Source organism: Electrophorus electricus, chromosome 9 (assembly GCF_041902795.1).
Source record: "Electrophorus electricus isolate QZ-2024a chromosome 9, ASM4190279v1, whole genome shotgun sequence".
In the NCBI taxonomy this organism is placed as follows: domain Eukaryota; kingdom Metazoa; phylum Chordata; class Actinopteri; order Gymnotiformes; family Gymnotidae; genus Electrophorus; species Electrophorus electricus.
Window position 1 is genome coordinate 22107501 of NC_137505.1, and position 17500 is coordinate 22125000.

At 39.1% G+C, this 17500-nt stretch overlaps 1 protein-coding gene across 12 annotated transcripts in view; it reads left to right on the forward strand.

The window, feature by feature from the left end:
- lrch1 (leucine-rich repeats and calponin homology (CH) domain containing 1) overlaps positions 1-17500 on the forward strand; it is a 55579-nt gene that overhangs the window by 35012 nt on the left and 3067 nt on the right. Inside the window, exons 9-23 of one of the 12 annotated variants that reach the window (XR_014125268.1) lie at positions 133-203; positions 1324-1397; positions 1468-1524; positions 4509-4571; positions 4902-4979; positions 5704-5737; positions 7252-7362; positions 8526-8570; positions 9307-9376; positions 10273-10383; positions 12346-12455; positions 12675-12812; positions 12913-12990; positions 15386-15577; positions 15909-16033. Coding sequence is in view for 10 of the 12 variants with exons in the window: in XM_081720629.1 (XP_081576755.1) it covers positions 133-203; positions 1324-1397; positions 1468-1524; positions 4509-4571; positions 4902-4979; positions 5704-5737; positions 7252-7362; positions 8526-8570; positions 9307-9376; positions 10273-10383; positions 12346-12455; positions 12675-12812; positions 12913-12990; positions 15909-16181 (1313 nt within the window). In the remaining 2 variants the exon portion in view is untranslated. Of the gene's footprint in view, positions 1-132; positions 204-1323; positions 1398-1467; positions 1525-4508; positions 4572-4901; positions 4980-5703; positions 5738-7251; positions 7363-8525; positions 8571-9306; positions 9377-10272; positions 10384-10495; positions 10616-12345; positions 12456-12674; positions 12813-12912; positions 12991-13859 lie in introns of those variants that run through there. The other 11 variants (XM_081720636.1, XM_081720629.1, XM_081720635.1 and 8 more) reach the window with 11 other exon arrangements.

Here is a 17500-nt window from a genome sequence, read left to right on the forward strand (position 1 = left end):
GGGCAACAATTTGTGGCCGGAGTTTTAAACACAGGCTATGCTGTCACCTTATCACTGGTCTGTGTGAACAATGATTTAAGTGTGTCTATGTATCTGTGTGTGTCTGAGTCTGTCCCTGTGTATTTGCTTTAGTGGACAGAAGCCCCTCAGATTCTGGCTACAGAGATTCCACCTTCAGTTCTCGATTCATCAGCTATGTTAGGGTAAGCGAGACACAGACATCCTAACTACTGCATCTACAACTCACAGAATTGGTATTCAAAACAAGAGTATTTACATTAGAACCATGCAAACTGGCAAAATGCTTTAATATTGTTTGTCACAAAAAAATGAATGTTTGTTTTGCTGCAGTTTTAAAATTACCAACCCATTCTCTCACGCATAAGATTGCCAGTTTGGTATATCTCTCTACAGCACAAAGGTTTACACTGACCTCCACTGCATGTTGTTTTCACTGTTTTGGAAGATTGATATGAAACTGGCCCACTTTTGGATAATCTAGGGCAGCCTGGTTTTATAGTTAGAAGAATGTAGAAGAACTGATTATATGACAGCAGCAAGACCATGTTTTATGCCACCCTGCTCTGTTTTCCAAGTGTCTCTGTAGCTAGTTTCCATTCTAACCTCTGACATGTATTAGTCTGTGTGCTAAGTTTTGATCCTCTTTATTAAAGATGGTTCAAAACTGCCCATTTCTTATCCCATTCTAAATCAATGTGTGACATCACAGCAGGGGTGTCCTCATTTATTTCCAGCTATGATCATTAAACCAGTTAGATCCGGTATGATCAGAACTTACATTCTAGGGCAGATTCATTCTTTGTTTTTTTACATCTTAGCTTTTAAAGCTGGAGTAAAATCTTTTTTCAGTTTTTGAATCATGGCATCATTTATCTTTATCATGAAGGGCCATCTCTTCCTGCTTTTATTTGGGTCTTTTTGCCTGTTCCATTCATCTTATTTCATCCCTGTACTGACAGTTTTAGTCTCATTGCCGTCATGGAAGTTTATTTATAGAATTTGTAGTCTGAAACAGGTATTGCTATGTATGGGTCTGTGTGTGCATGTATTTGTGCTTGCGTTCTGAAGCTTTGGTTTATGTAATCCAAACACTAAGCACGCTGTGTGTGGGAGTGTGTTGCAAGACCTGTGTGTGGGTGTGGGTGTGTGTGAGCGAGCGTGAGAGAGCGAGCGTGAGAGCGAGAGACAATGACAGCTATGCAGCGTTAGAAAATTAATTATGCATGCTATCCAGTCAGACCATTTCTGTGCAGTCACATGACAGATTACAGCTGGAGTGTGTGTGTGTGTGTGTGTGTGTAGGGTCGGGGTGTTGACTTCGAAGAGCCCCTCAAAATAGAAGAAAACAGTAACAGTGACTGGTCCTCAGGGCAAATGTGAGTATACTTTTTTGGGTCGTCCTTCCATTATTGTGTTATATTTCCTTCAATGTTTTATGTGTTACAGTGGGCTTGGCTCGGTTCCTCTCCATTCTTTCCTCATTGGTTGGCTATGTGCTCACTGGTAAATATGTGCGAGTATTATATTCTGCTTGCTCCTGCACTAATTAATTAACTAACTGCTGTATAAGATGCGTGTGATGACACTGCTCAGAAGAATCTTATTTAGGGCTGAAAAGTATAACGCTTGTTCCTCATTGTAGTGGTAGGTGCCTTTATAATACTGTGATTTCAAAAGCCTGCAGGATGTAAATGAGACTTGTAACAAATTATTCACTTACAAGTCCTTGAAAAACTAAACCCCAAAACTATTTTCATATTTCTTTGTCTCACATCATCTATTTAAGTAGGATTTTTTTCCAGCAGATCTACCAATCAGTGAAACATATTAAAGCATAGACAACAATTCAACAATTAATTAAAAAGTAAAAAAAAAATACATTTATATTATTATTATTATTATTATTATTTTGTATCTTTAAATTTTTATTTAACTTTAATCACAGAAATTAACTGAATTTGTTGCTGACGAACACTGGTGTTGGTTGCCCTTTAGTTGTGTACTATGAATGGTGTTTTAAAGGACATTATTTCCTTTGACCATGCAGCTTAAAAAATCATGACTGAATCTTTAATAAACAAAGAATGCAGCATTTGTTGGAACAGAATATTTCTGCCATTCCTGTATGTTGTACCACAATGCTATGATGATGTCATGGTTGATGATGATGATGATGATGATGATGATGATGATATTCAGCCTAATGACACTCTCTTGTGATATTGTTTAAATATCCATTTTAGGACAATACAGGATAATATCTGTATTGGGTAATAAAAATAACAATAACATAATGCCATTGAGCCTTTGCTTACATCCAAGCTTAGCTGTCAGGGATTTGCTGGAGGAAGGAAATATTATCCCTTTTCTAGCAGGCTTGCACCAGAGATCTTTGGGTCCTCTCAGGGCGGCCAAGCCTGTCCTCATCACCTGCCATGATACAAACCTTGACAAAGGTCTAAAGTACCGTTAACTTTTTTACTTAATTTAATTTTTTTTTTTTTTTACTGTTTATCAATATTTGACCTTTTCGAATGAAAACTCCTCAGAACAGAAGCTGTTTTAGATTTAACCATGTGGGAAAAATCCATTCTAGGGTGGCATAAAACATGGCCTTGCTGCTGTCATATAATCACCATCACAGTTACCAAGGTGCTAACAGATATTTTACTTTCGTTCCCACAGGAGTAGGCTACTGTAAAGCTCCACCCCTTTCCATTGTTACTGCAGAAATAGTTTCCAGTGTGTCCCTGTACGCATGGATTAGCGCAGCATCATGGACTAGATAGGACTTGCCATGCTCACGTCACTGCTTCTGCTGTAAAAAGGGCTTCCCACAAAAAGACCTTTTGTAGAAAAGTGGCAAAAGCCATTATTGAACAACAGGAATTAATATTTATCAATTGTTTGTTTTGATTTTTTGGCCAGTTTTTTAATGATTTGGGACTTTTTTCTTTTTTGTGGTCTGTCTGTCTGAATACTTTTTCAAAGCACTCAGTGGGCCTTATGCAAGAACATGTTTGTATTCTTATGTTACATTTACTGTACTTTGTAGTAATATCAATTTGAACAACTGCACCATGTCAAGTTCAGAGATAAGTTGAGTAAAATGTTGTAATTTACTTTTGTAAACAGGTCGATTTGTACAGTAAGCATACAGTTGTGCTTTCATGAGAACTGCAGATTGGTATATTAGAAACCCTGAAGTGCCATATTAAGCACTCTGTCTGATTTGGTTGAAAGTGTCATTCATGAAAAGGTGGCATCCATGGGTAAAAAGAACAACTTTCCTGTTTTGAGAGACCAGGCAATGACACCACTATAATAACAGGAGGTGGAATTAAGAGCTGATAAAGTCAATGGTAAACCAACGTTACTCAAGTGGATCAAATGGTGAATTTTCCCCTGGATATTGACCATTGATATCCACATCACAAACTGTTAAATGACATTAAATATATTTCAAATGAATTACAGTATATAAAGTCAATGAAGTAAAAAAAATCATAGCATGTCGGGCATATTGTTGCAATTTAGATTGTCTTAGGAGAATAGTAGAGTAAAAAAGGATAAATATTAGTGTCAAACAGGGTAATCACAACGTCATTATACATTCTATATTCAAACACAAATTTCTTGAAGCTAATGAAGCAGATAGCACAGAGAGATATAGTTAACTAAATAGATTCTTTATTGTCCAGACAGTTTTTCTTTGGGGAAGAGATGTACATTAATTGTATGAGAAGGCAAAAACATTTGTAAATTGTGCTCTTGATTTTAAACATGAAAAAACCTGAGAATGTGACAAGGCTTCATAAATTGCTCAGACAAACTTGTATAATGGGTTTGTTCATTGTCCATTGAGTGTACTGTATGTTTTTATTTATTTGGTCATTCCTTTTTGTGTGCTCAAAGCACAATCTTGATATACCTGATGGGGGATCTTTGGGTGATTTAATGAATCACAACATTCACCTGACCCAATTAACCGATACCTTTGGTTAAAATAATCCATGCCATTCTTTAACCATGACATTTTTAAATAGATTTTTTAAATGGATTGCCAAAAAAAAATCTATAGTTGGAACCCTAATCTGCACTGCTAAATCAACTCCTAAATAATTTTTTTAGCTGGTGTAAAATCATTTTGTATTCTTTGAGCCTTCACTTTCATTCTTAAATACAATCTGGCGCTGCCAGAGGCTCTTAATGTTGTGCACTAGTTATGACCTGTATCTAGTAGAAAAGGGGGCAAATGAAGGACAATGAAGGGAGACCCTAAACCATAGTTCTTGCTTTTGATAAATATAGTCAGTATAGTTCTGTATTATAACAAATAGAACATCCCTGCATGAAAACATCCATCAACAGAAAACACAGATTTTAAAGCTACCCCCAGTTCTCCTCTGTTTGCGTTTAATGTATATGCTTATAGACTGTGTGTCAGCTCTGACAAAACTCATCCTCTGATTGCAACGTATCTGCAGGTCCAAGGTTTATATGATAAATCCACTGAAGGAGGCTGTGGAGCTTCTGCAAAACCCTAACAGGTAGGTGGTGCCAAGAGTTTCACAGCTATAGCTGTTAGAATATAATTAATATAATGTCATAATATTTCCTAAATGTAAGGCATATTTTTGGTATATTTTTTTTCTGCTGTATGCTTTAGTATTTTTGACTAATCCTACATTATATAGATTCATTACCAGATATAATATCAATACTGATAATATGACTGATATAATGTCCTTGTAATTGTGTTGTAATATAATTTCTGCTCTGTTTAAAACACTTACGATTCATGTACAGCTCTTGAAGTTCATTCTGTGTTTGAGCTTTTGTGTGTGTTTGTCTGTCTTATTGTTTCCTTGTATGAACAGGGTGAATACACACTCCTCTGATTTGGCTGGAATTAAACTCTACCCAGTGGAAATGGTCACCGTGGATGAGTCGCTGAAGTAAGCCCCATTCTTATGACCTACTAAATATTATTGCTGTTTATTTTGTAGCTACATGCATTCCCTATTTATCTCTCTACTATATATGTCTTACTAATTAACATTTACTTGATTAATGCAAAGCTACTAATTTTCCCATTGTAATGTCCAGTTATTTTCTCCCATTACTCAAGGAGTACCCTTGGCCCTCTCATTTTCAGTATCTTTTACCCCTCAGTCAGATCATTCGCAGTCATGGTCTTTCCCCTGAGCATAAACTTTTTAAAATTAAACCCTGACAAAACTGAAGTCTTACTTATTGGTTCTAAGTCCATAATTTTAAACCTTTCTGATTTTCCATTCAAGCTAGATGGTATCTTAAATTTCCTTTGAACCACCACTGGTTAAAAATGCTTTTTCCCATTTCTGTAATATTGATCACCTAAGGCCCATACTCACCATACTGACCATACTACTCTTTTCTCAGTACTTTCATGTAAAAGGTTGTCCCCCTCCTGTCACGCTAGTTTTTTTTTGTTTTGTAAAGCAAACTTGAGTATGAGAAAGGTGCAATATAAATGATACTTTATTATTATTGTTGTTGTTGTTGTTATTGTTATTAGTATTGTTATTACTATTGTTGTTGTTGTTTTTATTAGTATTGTTGTTATTATTATTGTTGTTGTTGTTGTTATTGCTGTTATTAGTCTGAACCTGTTTTCTTTCATTCTCTTTTTCTTTTCAGTGGACAGGAGAATGATGGAGAGACAACACCCACGGTAATATTTAATTTGTCTGTGTTTTTGCTGTTTGTTTGTGATCACCCATAAGCAGAGCGAGGGGGTGGCGTCTGGGACTCAACCCCAAATCTTTTTCTTTTTTTAATTACTGCAGAAGTATCGCCATATACAAGTCTGCATTAACATTGGCTGGGGCAGGGGGCCTGGGAGGTTGCTGTCTTATGTGTTTTGTTCAGTCTGTCACCTCGAGGAGCAAAGCTTTAAAAAAGCTAGCTAGCTTACTGTGGACACAAGGTTTATCGACCACAGCAGCATCAGCACGCGGACATATTTTGTTTTAGGCTTGTGAATCCACAGCTAAAATGGCGCAAAGGTAGCTGGGCAGTGGTGTCTCAGTGGTTAAGGTACCTGATTAGTAATCAGAAGGTTGCCACTTTTGGGCTCCTGAGCAAGACCCTTAATCCTCAGTTGCTCAAGCTGTATTCAGTCATAGCTGTAGGTTGCTGTGGATAAAAGCTTCAGATAAAGGTTAATGTAAGCAGGGCATATATAGTGTAGATGCTGTGTTGGCACTTGAGAGATATGTCTGTGCTGATGCCCTCTTGCAGAGGTGTTCTGACCTGTTCAAATCTTTGAAAATGATTTTTGTGCTACTTTTGTATGTTCTAATGGAAGAAATGTCAAAACCAAGAAACAAAATAAGATTTCACGGGCGCAAGTTATTTTAGTATGTTGTACTGTTATGAGCATGATGAATTTGATATATGACAATAAGTTATCTTTATAATTTAAACATAAATTGTGCTGATACTAAGTTAAAATAACTAAAATAACTCCATAGGTTTGAGCTAAACCCCAAATGTTTACAACATCTGGCTCTGCCCCTGCTGGAGGCATCTCTAGCAGTTCAGAGATCAGCTTACACTCTAGTTTCTTATTATGCATTTTTTTAAAATCTTGTCTTTTATCTTTTATCAATGTCAATACAGTAGAAATTCTCCTGAAAAAAGAAGGAATGGGTTACTTTTCTATCTCACTTCACTAATGACTGCAGGATTGCTCAGACCGGTCACTTAAGAAATCCATCATAGGTGTGGGAGCCAAATAGTCTGGCCTTTGCTCAGAAGTATTGTGGCTTAAAACAGCTTGCAATCATTAAAAAACTCCCACTGCTGAGTCCTGTAGTTGTAGAGTGTGTATGGTGTGAGGGTTAATGTAGTTATGTTTGCTGTGTGCTCACTTGGGTTTTTGTGTTGACATTTCTTGAACTTTGGCTTCTGTTATATAGCTACACAATGCATACTAGCCCAAGACTATAATGAACAGAGTTTCCAGGGCATGTTGCAAAGTGTTTGTGGTCTTAGTTTATCACATAGTGTTTTCACCTTATGTTTTATTGTGCTGTAGTTGTATGCACCTATATTCTTATACCATGTTTATTCCAGTTCACGTTTCTGTTTGCTGGCTGATCCATTCGGTTTGTGGTGTAGGCCTCTGTGGTGTTTAATGAAGTGTAGCTATGAGGAGTTTTGTGGGGTGCTATGTTACTGAAGGGTCATGACGAAGGCTGGGAGTTCCAGAGGAAGAGACTGTACATTCTAGAACGGGCCCGCCTGGAGGCTCAGATCGCCTACCAGCAGTACACCCGCCACAGGGTCCAAGAGGTAACCAGGAAACTGTTCTAGATCAGAAACCATGCTCTAGATCATCTGTGCATGATACCTAACTCCTGCATCGCTGGAAATCAGGATGCCAGATAGCATTTCAGGAACATAACATGGAACAAACTGATGAAATCCACTAGAAATAGTTCATTTTTCATGCAAGTCTGTCCTCCTTGTTTGTGATTTGATGCATTCACTTGGACACAATTGTCATTTTGTCTTTTCATGTAATGACACCTCATTTGCCATTATTTTGGTGTCAAATAAAAATGCTCCATCTAGCTACATTTTTGTTTAGATTTTGTTAAGATTTAGGATGCATAATAAATGTTTGTGTTTTGCTCCACTGTACAAAAACTGGTTATGTCTGCAATGATTGGTTGAGTTAGTGTTTAAAATGCAGAAGGATTCGCAAAAACTATCAATGCTTATCTTTTTTCATGGCACATCTTACATATTTTTAAATTGTGAAATGGCATTTAACTTGCTTAGTTACCAGAAGTGCTGCTTAATTCTTCAAGAATGAACCAATCAGTACCAAGTTCTGAGTTTTGTTGTCCAGTGTGTGTTGTCCAGACAAATTCAAAATTTGAGTCCATCTTCATATCCAAGAATAGCGTCACACAATCTATTTGTAAATCGTTTGTTTTAGTTGCATATTGACTGTGTGGTAAAATTAGCACCTCAGTACCCCATTAACAGAGAAGCTTGTGATGTTTTGGGAGCATTTTGAATAGAGGCTACAAACTAGTTTGAGGTCACAAAGAATAGATGAGAGATGAGGAGGAGGCAGAGGGAGGAAAAGAGGGAAAGGGGGAGGAGAGAGAGAGAGAGAGAGAACAATATGAACAAGAGAAAGAGAACAGAGAGGTGTTGAGTGTGGAAATACAGACTCATTGTGCCTCATTCAGAGTGGCCTGGGCTGCATTATTACAGCCAAACGGCTAAACAAGCGCTTTAATTAGAATTAATGTGGGAGAAAAAAGACTTTAGGCAGCAGAATAAAACTGCAGTTACTACACACTGCTCCAGGATCTGCTTTGCAGCCACTGTATGTTCTTGGTGCAACATATCAGTTTTTGTTTTTTTCTGTTGTTTCCTTGGAGTTAGATTCCAGTTCCTAATCACTGGAGGCCTGTATTGCACTTTTCTCTTCCTCACAGGGTGAGATCTGTCAGAAGTCAGATGATTGTCAGTCAGTGGAGAAAGTGAGTAACATTTCCCAGAGAAACAGATTTGAAGATGTTCTGCATGTTTTAGTCATTCTGCATGTTTTAGTCATTCTAGCCACAGATGGTGTGTTTCTGCATTCAGTCAGTTAACTAGATGGGTGTTATTATATTTTTGCATACCCTTGATTAAGAGAGTTGGGCTTTCTAGGCCTAAGAAACCACTTCATGCTGGTGGTTGCCATATTTACATACCCCAGAGCCTCTGATCTACACTGGCAACAGTGCTAGCTAGCTCCATCTAACTGTTCAGACTGACAAGTGCAGCTTTCACATCAGCATAACGGCCGGCCTGTTAAATTGAAATTAAGTTTTCAAATTGGAAACGTGTTAAATAGTTTATCAAATAAGTGGAAATGGGAAGTAATGACACTGTGCTGCTGCTTGAAGCCTGCAATCTTATTCCTTCCTATTTCTTCCTTGAATATCAGAGGAATCACATGAGAGTGACTCCTCATATTAACCAATCCTATACAAGTTCAGTTAACCTCAGTAACATGTCATGCAGAAATGTTAGTAGAAATATAATTTTAATCTGATTAACTAATTAATGTGTATTTGTTTATTTATTTGTATGGGAATTATTATTTGCAAGTAATTTGTCTCTTTGTGTCCTTAGAATTCTAATTTTGATCTTCAGAAAAATGAGAGTGATGTTTAACACCATTCTGTTATGCTCCACGGTTGAGTTAGGTTATGTGTCCCCACTTTTCAGAACGAAGCCCAGAGCCCGGTGTTGTCACCCGTATTCAGCTCGCCTCCTTTCGGCCTGAAGCCTAGATCAGGTGAGCCTATCACTGCTCCATCTGCGGGCAGGTTGTCTGCGCAGGCTGAAGCAGAGGTAGTTGGGCAGAACTACACTTACAAAGTCAATATTAAGCTTCAGAACATCACTGTATGTGTAAGTTCTGTTAAGGTTATGTTATTTAGCTGGTTTCTGTTTTAGGTTGAAGCCTCACAGTGTTTAAGACAGCTCAAATTGAGAACATTTGTTTTTATGGAAATCTGGGAAACCTTGGGTCATCTGTTTTGGTCATGATTTGGAACTGCTGAAGTAAAATCCCTCTCCAAAGAGCTGCTGACTTCATATGTGGCGTGAGGGTGTGTTCCTTCCATGTAGGTTGGCTCCTCTTGGTGTTTACTGTTGGTATGCAGTCACTCAGATGTTTTCCAGCTTGTCTCACTAACACCTGCACAAGCATTTGCAATGTATTCCATGGTATTAGTGAGCATTAACAGAAGACCTGACCTTTGTGCAATAATTAGCGTTTTTGACTAGCTTAAGCCATGTTGTTTAATAAGGAGCGGTAACAGCATACCATGAACATAGCATTGTAAAATGCTAATAACATTTAATCATTTAAATGTTGAAATAATCAAAACATTGTTTATGTTGTGCTATATTTACGTCACGCTTTGCATCCCACTTTACACCCTCTGCTTTTTAATCCCTTCATTTGCATTTTCAAACACTTCTCTTCATCTCCTCTGCCTCCTTTGCTATCTGTTACTTCTGTAATCTGGTGTATTTTCACCCCTTTTTTGCACTAACTATTGCTTCCTAACCCCTCCCTTCTCATGACGGATGCCTGAATCACCACCTTGTTTCCTGGAATTTTTTCTATGGTTTGGCATTTACTTCTTGCACTGGCTGTGTACCAATCCAACATCCTGTACGCAGCTCAGTTCTCTGTGCTTAGCTTGCACCAGCCTTACCTCACCCCCCACACACAGGCCCTGCCCGTGGATAATATGCCTAATAGCCCAGATGATGGAGGTGCAGTGAGCAGTGGTAGGTTTACCCACTACTTCATGCTGTCAAATCAACAAGTCTAAAAATAAAATCCTTTTTGCAATTGCTCATATTTACTTTTTTTTTTTCTTTTTTTTTAACACACATGCAGGCACATGCACACAAACCTCTTTCCTTCCGTTTGTGTGTGTTGGTTTCTGAGGTTGGGGTTTATGGTTGCTGTGTTTATTTATAGCCCTCTGACACATAAAGGCCCTGCACCAGGAGAGAGGTCAGAGCTCAGCAAAAAATTCATTCAAATGAACTAAACCTACATACAAACATATTCTACTAACATACTAAATCTGTTGATAGGCAAATGAATCAGTCATCTCTTGAGATCTTGTAGGTGTGTAAGATCCTTCTTTGGTGTTTAGTGTTGCTGTTTTATGCTGGCACCATCAGGCTTGCTGAGTCCTGCTGCAGCCTATTGTGCTAATCACTGGCTTAGATATCTCACATCGTCGCAAATGGCTATTAGTTTTGTCTCCTGTCTGCAATTGTTGTGTGGTTGGTCGTTTAAAATTTAGTCACAGAACATTTCTTATTACACTGTGTGGGGGGAGGGGGTTGATACAGAGCTAATAGTTAATACAGACCAATCTATGATTTCCTGTAGAATGTGAAAGTAGAAAGTTTTTGGTCCTGGGATCTTTTGATGGCCTAATTGTTTGGGTATTATTCTAGGATAATTAGCTCCATGACCACACACACACACACGTTCTCTCCCACACAGTTTTGCACTAACCAGTCCTCAGATGGTATCTTTGTGCTGTTCTTTGAAGGAGGCAGATGGGAAACAGGAGAGCAGCTGGTTTTAAACCGTTCAGCCAGAGAGCATGAGAGAGTAGAGCTCCTTATCCCTTCATCTGTTTGTTCTCTTGTTTTGCCTTTTCATGTACCATACCCCACTTTTTTACACTGCCTTCGACCCTTCACTTATTTCTGTTCTTTAATCCACTCTTATCCTCCCACATACCCACATTTCTTAAAAATCCCGTACACATTAAAACCACCCCTTCCCCTCTGACTCTCGTTATGTATTTGTCTTTTTCTGTGTTCAATTCAACATAGAACTAACTTGTGATATGAATAAATACCTACAGTCATTAACAAAGTAAATTATAGTAATAAAAAAGAAACAAAGAGTTTTATACAGACTTAACATCTTTAATCCATTAATTTGTTTTGTATTCTTTATCGTCTATCTGTTTTAATGGTCCTGTTTGTTTACAGAGTTGTCTCTGTGCTTTTGGCCTGAGCTAGAATTACCTTTTCTCTCCATCTTTGTTTACGTATCGATCGCACTTACCTCCATCTGCCAAATGATGGACGTTTGGAGAAACATCCCCCCAGGGTTCAGCGTCGAGACACTAAAACAGATGGCAAATAGAAGACTTACACATCACTTGAATAAAAACATGTCCAAGAATCATCACAAATAAGAGTTTCATTTCTTTTCTGAAATGTTTTTCTCGTACACAAGTCTCAGTTTGGCTTGTGGCCTCACCCAATCACTCTAAGGGGTCTTTAGCAGCAGGGGTCATTCACCTATTGGTTTCACAAGGGGAGGGTGCTGCAGCACCACAAAAAAAGAATGGTCTGAAAGAATGAAAAAATTGAAGGAACGGTCTGATTACTAGTGTCTTAAGTCTGTGCCACAGCTGTTCATGGTTGCCCTCCTGTGGCCAGTGCTGAAAAATGCACCATGCTGTAAGCAATCCATAATCTCATTGTCAACAATGGTTCAGTTTTCTCTTAATAGTTGATGGTTGTAATACTTTCACATCACAAATGAACAGTTCTGCACAGAACTGTAACGTTTAAGGATAATCTTTTAATGAGGCTCTTTGTCCTTGCTTGTGGCTTTACATTCCCATTCAAATGTTTGGGCAATTGTCAAATGAGTTCTCAAGGGTTGTGTGCATGTGTGTGCTGACTGGTGTTTTTGCTTGGTGACAGTGTTCTTAAGGAGCCATAAGAATGTGGATTCAGTGGATCCTCAATTCACCATGAGGAGGAAAATGGAGCAGCTTCGAGAAGAGCTGGAACTCATGGAGCAGCTTAGAGAGGTCAGCACTCACACTCGCACACACCCACACTCGCACACACCCACACTCGCACACACCCACACTCGCACACACCCACACCCTTCACCTTGTGTGAACATGTCCATATTTATCAAATACACTGTTTACACATCACATTTTTACAGACTATTAACAATTATGAAATACCAGTATCAAAGGATGTGCATCACTTTGCATATGTTTGTGTGTTTGCTGTTACAGAGTATTGAGAGCAGACTGAAAGTGCCTCTTCCTGAAGATCTTGGCTCCTCCCTCATGGATGGAGTAGTGCTGTGTCATCTAGCCAATCACATTCGACCTCGCTCGGTGGCCAGTATCCATGTTCCTTCACCTGCAGTAGTGCGTTCACACACAAACACTGCATTGATAGCATTTTTGTTTGTTTGTTTTATGTGCCAAACTATAATCGTGTGCTGTGTGTTTGTGTTCTACCTCCCAGCCCAAGCTCAGCATGGCTAAATGCCGTAGGAATGTAGAGAACTTCCTGGATGCTTGCAAGAAGATGGGTGTTCCAGAGGTCAGTGAAGTTACATCCTGTATCAGGCAGTATAAGGAAATGGAGGGTGTGTTGTGTGTGTGCAGGTTAACCAGCCTAAGTTTGTCAAACCATTACATTTTTATAGAATAATTACAATTATGAAAAAATATTATTATGGAAAATAAGGATACAACAGTTTTTTGCAATAAATCTACATTTTTTTATTTTGTAGGAATTAACTTCAAATTGCTAAGGTTGAAACCTTGTTCCATGTTATTGGAGGTTAATTGCAGGGTGTGGTTTACTGATATTATAATATCAACGTTGCTTTACAGACACTGCTTTAATATGAACAGAGAAGATTAATGAAAAGAAAAACAACAATTAATAGAGAAATATTAATTTAATAAAACATTAATCTTAAACCTGGACTAAAGAGAATTCCAATAGTGATTTACTGTTGGAACTGCAGATTAGACCAAGACAAGGCTTAATCATTGCGTAGTAAATAGAATAAATAAATCTTCAGCATACAATAACAAAATTCTTCATAAAGCAGCAGTGTTAAAACAGCTCTAAATCAGTTTGAGATTAATAAAAGAGACCCCCTGAATGCTTTGTTGAGAACCCAGTCACACATCCATAGCCGCCTTTGATAAACTGTGGAAGTTGTGTTGCCTACATCTTGATATTGAACCAGACTCCATTAGGCTTCTGGGCTACAGTTGAACTTGTTTGGCAGCAACCAGAACGCACCTTGATGTGAAATGTAGCTCTGGAAATCTGATCCAACATCTCAAGTGGCTGGTCGCGCGCGTACACACACACACGCACACGCGCGCGCGCTCACTCTCTCTCTGTCTCTCTCTCTCTCTCTCTCTCTCTCTCTCTGTCTCACATACTCTTAGATATGAAGGCGGTGCTGAGATCAGATGTTGCACAGAAGTAACACCATGTTTTGAGTTTCGATGCTACATTTACAAATTAACTGGCACGTAAGATTGATCTGTAACTTCAGATCAATCTTATTATCAAACTATCAAACTATCCTAGAAATATGACTGGGAATCAGTACCTCCTTACCTCCACACATTCACACTATCATGCACTCATCATCTAACTGGTTGTGAAAGAAGTTGCAAGTCTAAGATCAGTCTTGAACCACAACATTGTCCAGTTGATTTGTTTAATAATTTTCAAATGAGTATCCACATTGAGAGTCAATCCTGAGAGCTGGAGGTTATGCTTTTTTGAGAGAGGATACATAACACTGATATCTCTGGGAAGTTCTGATCATAGACTAGCACTGGCTTGCAGCTTCTCTCCTTCCACTGGAATCACATCATGTCCCTGTATGATGTTGTCACCCGCCATGGCTTTGCGCTTTCTCCATCAAACGGTTTTTGGCTGTGACCTGGTTTCCACTCTGCTGTTTCTGCCTATGATTTGGTGTCTGGTCGATAGAATACGAGTCAAGGTATTCTTGCAATGCTTACTCAATCGCCTTTATTTATTTTTTAAAAAGCATTTTTGGTAAATAAGCAATGTAAACGTGTGCGTGCGTGCGTGGGGCAGTTCTCATTGAGAGAACGTTACCTTGGTTGATACCCAGCATCTAGCTCCTTTGCATTTGCATTTCACACTTCCACCTGACTAGTGCTTCTTTTTTTACCAGCAGTACTGTTTCCTGTTTTCTGTTTGTGCACTGACGCATTACAAGTCTTCAGTGTTATAGATTTTAGGTTTAATTTGAGTACTCTGTGCTCTAATGTCTAAAACACTTTACTGCAGAACTTCTGCTGTCTATAACACCATTTTAGCAACATGTATTCATAGTGCACATATATTGTCAGTGTAGATTTTGAACTCTGGAGGAGGACCTGATCACTGGGCACCCACAGCAGCCCCCTGTTCAGATGCTCATTGAGATGCATTAAATGCATTATTTAAAAAACAACAAAAACACCGATGTGATCATTGAAGAGATCAACTAGAGATATGTGAAATTCACTGGACCGCTGACCATGAGTGCATGGCTTTGTGTATAACTGACTCTCTGGGCTGCATTGATAATGCAGTTGATATGGAGCAAATATATCTCTGTATCCTGCAATGTTCATTTTCAGGCCATGTAGGTATGATCGTTGGCATGGTTATTAAAACATCACTGTACATCACTGGTTGGCGATGCCCTCGGTGTGGTATGACCTTGTGCAAGTATAGGGATGCTGATACATAACTGGCTTACTGAGTGTTTGTGGCAGTGTGTGTGCTTGGCGCTTTTGTCCTGCTTGCTTCAGCTGACTGGCTTTTGCTTTAGGTTGCTTAAACGCTTATTTGAATGTCCTTTTGTGGTTAAACTGTTACTTGCAAGTTTGATTTGAGCACTAGAAGAAACTTAGCTAGCTATGTGTCACTGTCCTGTAACATGCAGAAAGCTTGACGAGGAGCATGGCTGTGTGCAGATGTTTGTGATGATCCACTGGGCTGCACTGGCAGCTCTGCCTCCTGTCCACCTCCGCCCTGTTCCACCTGCTCCACTAGCCACACTGTAACCTGCAAAACAATAACCACCTCCAAACAGCTCGCTGTGCCCTCACCAGTCCATAGAGAGCTAGAGAGACAGGTGGGGAAAGTACTGCAGCTATTAATCTAGCTCTTTACCTTAGAGGACAGTAGGGCTCAAGTAACCGTTGGACTGTGTGTTCATTTTGATCTTGTCTCTAACTGGCTTCCTTGTTTCTCCCTTTTGGCTGACTGATGACCCCTTTTTTCTCTTCCTGCTATCGTTCCTTACCTCTCTCCTCTTTCTTATTCTCCCTCTTCCCCTTCCCTCTCTCTCTCTCTCTCTCTCTCTCTTTTTTATTCCTTCCTTCATGCTGTTTCTTTATTGCTTCTTTTCTTTTGGTACATTTCTCTTTCTTCCTGCCTTCTCTCCCTCCCTTCCTCCTCTTCAGTCGTCTCTCTGTTCGGCTTACGATATTCTCCAGTGCTCACTGAGGCCAGTTTGGGTGACGGTCCGAGCTCTTGTGGCACTGCAGAAAGAGGAACTGAAAGCCAGAGATGGAGGGATGGACCAAAAAGAGAGGGAAAAAGAGAGCAAGAATCTAGTTCCCTCTCAGGCTCTCCCCTCTACCTGGCAGATCTGGGATTTAATTGGCTCAAGCTTGTTGCATCTTTTCTGTTTGGTGCTGCTGTTTGTTGCCTACACCTGGAGCGAACTGACATAACACATATAAACATACACACATGTGCACATACATATACACAAATGCATATATACACACTACATACTTTTTTTTCTCTACACATAGCTCACACAGATATGTACACTGCACTGGACACATACACAAACCCATGCGTTTATGTGCACACGCCATTCTGTGGAAAGCACAAAAACAGATTTAGATTTAGCAGGTAAACCCAAAGGTCTTCCACAAGGAAAGGCTTAGAATTCCACACACGCTTTTTCAAAGGAATATTTCTCCATTTCCTGACACCACCCTCATCGTTGCACAATTAAAATGTGCGTAAATGTTTAAAACAGAAATGCTGACATTTTAAAGAGGTTTTACAAATGCAGTGGAAGAAAGTAAGCACATGCCATAGCTCATCTGTTCCACACCCCAGATTATCCACATGGAAGGTACATGCACACATTTGGCCTTACATTCCACACTTCCAGCAGTCTCTGTTCAGATGAGTCATCACGTACATGTTGACCACAGAAGGAAATATCAGTTGCATTAGCCACTGCACACAGCACTATTGAACAATATACTCCCACTCATCCTTAGCAGTGTGACCAGTGAATTCAAACTGCACATTTCAGATAGTTCAGGAAATTCACAATGTGACAGCAAGGCTTATTGCTCGCTGAGGCAGACGGGACTGCTGGACTGTTTTTGTCTGAAGACATTGAGAGACACTGAAAGGGCTCACTATGAAGTGTACAGCACATAGAAGCATGTATATAGGAACAGCTACAGACCACGCTCCGCATGCTCCAATTCCAGGGCAGAGCCACAGGAACTTGCACTTTTTATGGAATCCATGTAAATATGTAATGACGTGTTAAGGGCAAAGACCTAATTTGACATTATTTTCAGATGCTAGAACCATTAAAATAAAAGAAGAAATCTAAGTCGCTTTGCTTTTAATGCTGTGAATTTATCAAAAGAACATCTCAGGACTCTCAGTCCATGACTAAAGGTACATTGTTAATTATCTTTATTTTCATCGCTTTGCTTTGACTCTTGCTTTGCTATTTCCACACTAAGTTCTCTTTGGTAATAGTTGCCATGGCAACTGATAGATTGCTTCCTGTCACTGTTGTTTAGTGCTGATTTTCAAGGGCCCCATAAGGATCTGTAATATTCTACAAGTGTTTGTAAGACTCTGAGGCTTTGTGGTATATACAAGACTGTAAATGAAGGTTAATAAATGTACAGTTTTGGGTTTTTCTGTGTTTAACTGTTTCTTGCGAGATCCCGTCATCCGTTGTGTGAGAGAAGTGAATGAATACCAGTACTACTGTGAATGGTGCTTG